General features: G+C 36.4%; 1 protein-coding gene and 1 gene segment (V, D, J or C); both read left to right on the forward strand.

The window, feature by feature from the left end:
• Positions 1-6: 6 nt before the first annotated feature.
• LOC106962870 (Ig heavy chain V region XIG14-like) lies at positions 7-431 on the forward strand. The segment is given in 2 exon segments: positions 7-54; positions 124-431. Coding segments are annotated over 2 exon segments (354 nt in total).
• A 1,862-nt stretch (positions 432-2,293) lies between these two features.
• Positions 2,294-3,506, forward strand: LOC106962878 (uncharacterized). The gene is made up of 3 exons (XM_015057525.1): positions 2,294-2,550; positions 2,703-3,050; positions 3,163-3,506. The coding sequence occupies exons 1-3, from the start codon at positions 2,469-2,471 to the stop codon at positions 3,504-3,506; spliced, it is 774 nt and encodes a 257-aa protein (XP_014913011.1). The 5' UTR covers positions 2,294-2,468.
• The last annotated feature ends 1,029 nt before the right edge of the window (positions 3,507-4,535 follow it).

A 4,535-nucleotide genomic window follows, 5' to 3' on the forward strand; every position in this document is an offset into this window, starting at 1 on the left:
CACCAACCATGTTCTCTGTCACTCTGATGCTGCTGCTGTTAGCAGCTGGATCAGGTAAGAATTTCTAGATTCGTGAGAATCACCAGATCATGGTTTGAAACTCACAAAATGTTGTTTTTCCAGGAGTTCGGTCTGAGACTCTGAGACAGTCAGCCTCTGTGTCTGTGCTGCCTGGTGAACGACTGCAGATCACCTGTCAGGTCTCTTATTCTGTTAGAACATATGTAACAGCCTGGATCAGACAGCCTGCAGGAAAAGGACTGGAGTGGATTGGTTACATGTGCTCTGGATGCACAGGAGCTCGCAAAGATTCTTTAAAGAGCAAGTTCACTATTACAGTACAAGAGTCCAGTAACACAGTGACTCTGAATGGAGAGAATCTGCAGCCTGAAGACTCTGCTGTGTATTACTGTGCCAGAGAGTCACAGTGATACAAATAAGCAGGAGAGCCATACAAAAACCTCTAAGGACCTGAACACATACATTATAAAACCACCAGAGGAGGCGCTGTAAAACCATTAATGACTTCATTGGACATTCTTTTTCAAAGTCCATGATAATTATTATGGAAAACTTTTAATTTTACTTGTTTTATTTTGTTTTCCAATCCATCACAAAATTCTTAGCACACTATAAAATCAAAGACTGTTGTTTGCGATTTACTGTTTCAAAACCTTCTGTGAAATAACGGGTCAGCATAAAAAAAAGTACTTTTGTGTCAAATTGGTTTGTATGATTTGTAATAGTCCAGTTTATGGTGATCCTCACTCTGCTAATGAATTATCAACTAAAATCTCCACCACTAAACACAAAATACCATCACTCAGAGATCTGCATCCTGTTCAAAACATCATATAAAGTAGATCAGCAAGATTATAAAGTAATGCAAGACCCATTTGTGACTGGTTAACCTGTCATTAAGCAATGAACTGCCACAAAATATAAATTGAGATTTTTACTTTTGTGTTGAAAAAAGTATATTAAAGTATATCACCAGTGATGGCATAGCTATCGGTTTACCTCCGTACATAACAGTTGTGGTGAAATGGAAGTCATGCAAATAAACATTCATAAATCCTGATTTAAGTTGAATCTTTATTGCATCAAGTATATTCCCAGTAATAATATTGCCCTATCAGTTGCTTTGAAGCCATTTTAATTACTGAAGAGAAAAATAATTTTTATATTTTGTAGTTGTTGCAAAAACAAAGATTTAGGGATCCTTTAGTCCTCAGATATCTGTAATCGTAACATGAAATATTTGAGTGAAAAATGTTTCTGTAGATGAAAACTTAACTGAGTCAGTTTCCTCTGCTTCACTGCGGCTCCTTGAACAGAATTTAACCAACTCTCAAGTGTTTTCTATATAATTTGTACCAAAAATGTAGTTTGTGTGGAAGGAGCTGACTTCAGTAAAGTTTTCTCCCTGCAAACACACACACACCGCTCCGTCCTCAGGAACATTAGAATCTCACATTCTTGGAGAATTTAAATCCATTGGTCTAAAGCAAAAACAAAGTATCTGCAGCTGCTTCAAACACACAGAGAAGCTCAAAAACTTTTCCTTGTTTTATTGCATATTTATAACTGTAGCTGGTCAACATTACGGAGATTAAAATATGTGTTTTTATCTAACTAAATTGCTACTCAAATAATGTCATGTTTGATAAAAACTTAATGTAAGAGAAGTTGTTTAAAAACTGCAGAATAAAGAATAATTGAGTTGTATGAGCTCAAAAAAACAAACAGTATGGGGAATCAAATAATTGTTCTTATTTATGATTAAGATTATGAAGGATAATAAAAAAGCACATCCATATAAAGATGCAACATGATGTTGTTGTTTTTTTTCCCCAACCAAAAATTATATTAAAATAAAATAAGCACAAAATAAGAGAGACCAGAAACATAAATATAAATTGGGATTATCTGAACTTCTAAAACCAAACAAAAATAAAATAAAATAAAAATAAATAAATAAAAAGTCAGAAATAGCCAAAGGCCAAGAAACATGATTTATTTTTGAACAATTTCTTGTGTTTATATTACACATTATAAAATGAAGGTGCTATTTTGCTGCACATCCTGTTGATTCAGTTAATGTGAAACTAAACTTATCGTGACATAATATCAACAACAGCTTGATTCTTGTGAACAAAAAGACCAACTGAAGCCATTAAACTTAGAAAATATTAAAGTTGAGTGTAATATAATGTTTATTATTTATATTTGAACTGTTAGCTGCAGAAACATATTGAGACATATTGAGACAGATTAAAGCTGTTTCTGTCGTTTAGATGTTTATTAAAAGATGAGAGGAAGCAGCAGGTCTGGTTTGGTTTCTCCAGTTCCTGGAAGCTCTGAAGGATTGCTCTCCGTCCCTCAGCAACTCTCTACTTCCTCTCCGACCACTCTGAGGTCTAGTTCTTGTCACGCCACCCCGTGTGAAGCAGTGAGCAGCTGTGGTGATGGCAGAGTTTCAGCAGCTGGTTGTCAAACCGTGCTGCTTGTTCATCATGAAGGTCGTGCTGCTGATCACGCTGCTCACAGGTAATAGTCCTGTTCTGATCTAGTTTGTGTTGCTGCAGTTCTGTGTGTTTCTACATGCAGGATTTCCAGGGTTTTTGTTCTTTTTTTTGTTCTGTCTGTGAAATGAACCAGAAATGGAGACGTTTAGCTGATTGTTAATGTTCTGTTTTCAGTGTCAGGAGGTGATGGCAGGAGAGTTGTTGGTCAGACGGGTCAGAATGTGACTCTGCCCTGTAAATATGACATAAAGACTAACGGAGCGGTGTATGTTTGCTGGGGTCGAGGAGAGTTACCGAACAGAAAGTGCAATAATCAGCTCCTCTCTACAGACGGACATAAAGTTCTAGAAGAGACCAGAGCTTCCAGCAGGTATCAGCTACTGGGACGACTGGATGAAGGAGACGTTTCTCTGACCATCCTCAAACTCACAGAGGAAGATGCTGGACGATACGGCTGCAGAGCAGAGATACCTGGATGGTTCAATGATGAAAAGCATCATGTTGACTTGACAGTTGAAAGAAGTGAGAAATTACTCAGATGATCATGAAAATTAGTCTAAAGGCAACATGGGGCAACTGTTGATATAAGCTGAAGAAAAGTTAATGAAAACTCTTTTTGCTTTTTTTTAAACAGGGTGCAAAAGTAATGTTACAGGTGTTTGGAATGAGATCAAATTGCAGCAGCCTCAATCCTCTGAGGTGAAAAGACCAGGAGACACTGTGAAGATTTCATGTGTCACATCTGGTTACACAATGACAGATAATGACATGAACTGGATAAGACAGAAACCTGGGAAAGGTTTAGAATGGATTGGGTGGATAAACACATGTTCAGCTGTTGCTACCTATGCCAGCTCCTTTCAGAGCCGTTTCAGCTTCACTCAGGATGTTTCCAGCAGCACTCAGTTCCTGCAGATCACCAGTCTCACTGCAGAGGACTCTGCTGTTTACTTCTGTGCAAGAGAGCACAGTGACTGAAGACAGTGGAGCAGCAGTACAAAAAATCCTAGAGCAATATGATTATAATGTGTCTGGTCTGTTTTATCAAACAGTACAGATGCTAACACTTTTATGATTCTTTTCACTTTCTACATTTCACTCATTCATTACTACATCTATAACCATTGTCTCAAAGCTGTAGTCTGTAAACATTTCTTCTCCACCTCTACACATTGTCATGATGTGCGGATAATGGAGGTGAGGAAGACGCCTGGAAGCCCAGGCTGTCATTGTAAAAGTTGATTTACTGACAAAAAACTCAGGAACAGACAGTCGCCGAAACAATGAAATACGATGAGGACCCGACAAGAGACAAAGACAACAGGTGGCCTTAAATACACATGGATGGTAATCAGGGAATGAAACACACCTGGGAAGCAAACAGGGAAGACAAGACAGGGACAGGACTAAACACAGAAAACAAAGAAGACAACACTCATTTAATATTTTCCACCATGAATGGGAAGACAAGACTTGAGAGAACAAGAAGAGAAAAAGATAAAAATATAAAAATACTTGGTGTAAATTTTATGGTTATTAATGCAAAGATGCAGCATAATTAGTTTTTTTGGCAGTTTTACTGTGTATAAGGGTTTAGGAATAAACTCAATGTTTTTAATTCAAATCATGATCATAGATTAAAGTGCTTGAGAGAGCAAAATTGTAATGAACAAAAAAGCATAAAAGCATGGACAGCTATGTAAAGATTTTTCTTAAATTAAAAATAATATAAAGTTTGCACTTGTATCTTGTTCTAGATCAACAGCTAATGTGTCACATTTAAACTGACTCCAACTTATTGTTTTTATCTTTCCTTTACAAAGATAGAGATTACAAGAAACTGTAACAAATTCAAAAGCTGACATGTTTTATGTTGTTTTGTTTAGAAAATAGCATAAAACAAGAAACATTCTGAAAGCTGTCCACTATTTATAAAATGACTAATAAAGTATGTTATAAAATAAAAGTTGCTTCATTTTAGATATTTGTATCTTTAAATGCAAATGT

Source organism: Poecilia latipinna, unplaced genomic scaffold, assembly GCF_001443285.1.
Source record: "Poecilia latipinna isolate Pla-1442-1.1 unplaced genomic scaffold, P_latipinna-1.0 Scaffold1469, whole genome shotgun sequence".
Taxonomy (NCBI): domain Eukaryota; kingdom Metazoa; phylum Chordata; class Actinopteri; order Cyprinodontiformes; family Poeciliidae; genus Poecilia; species Poecilia latipinna.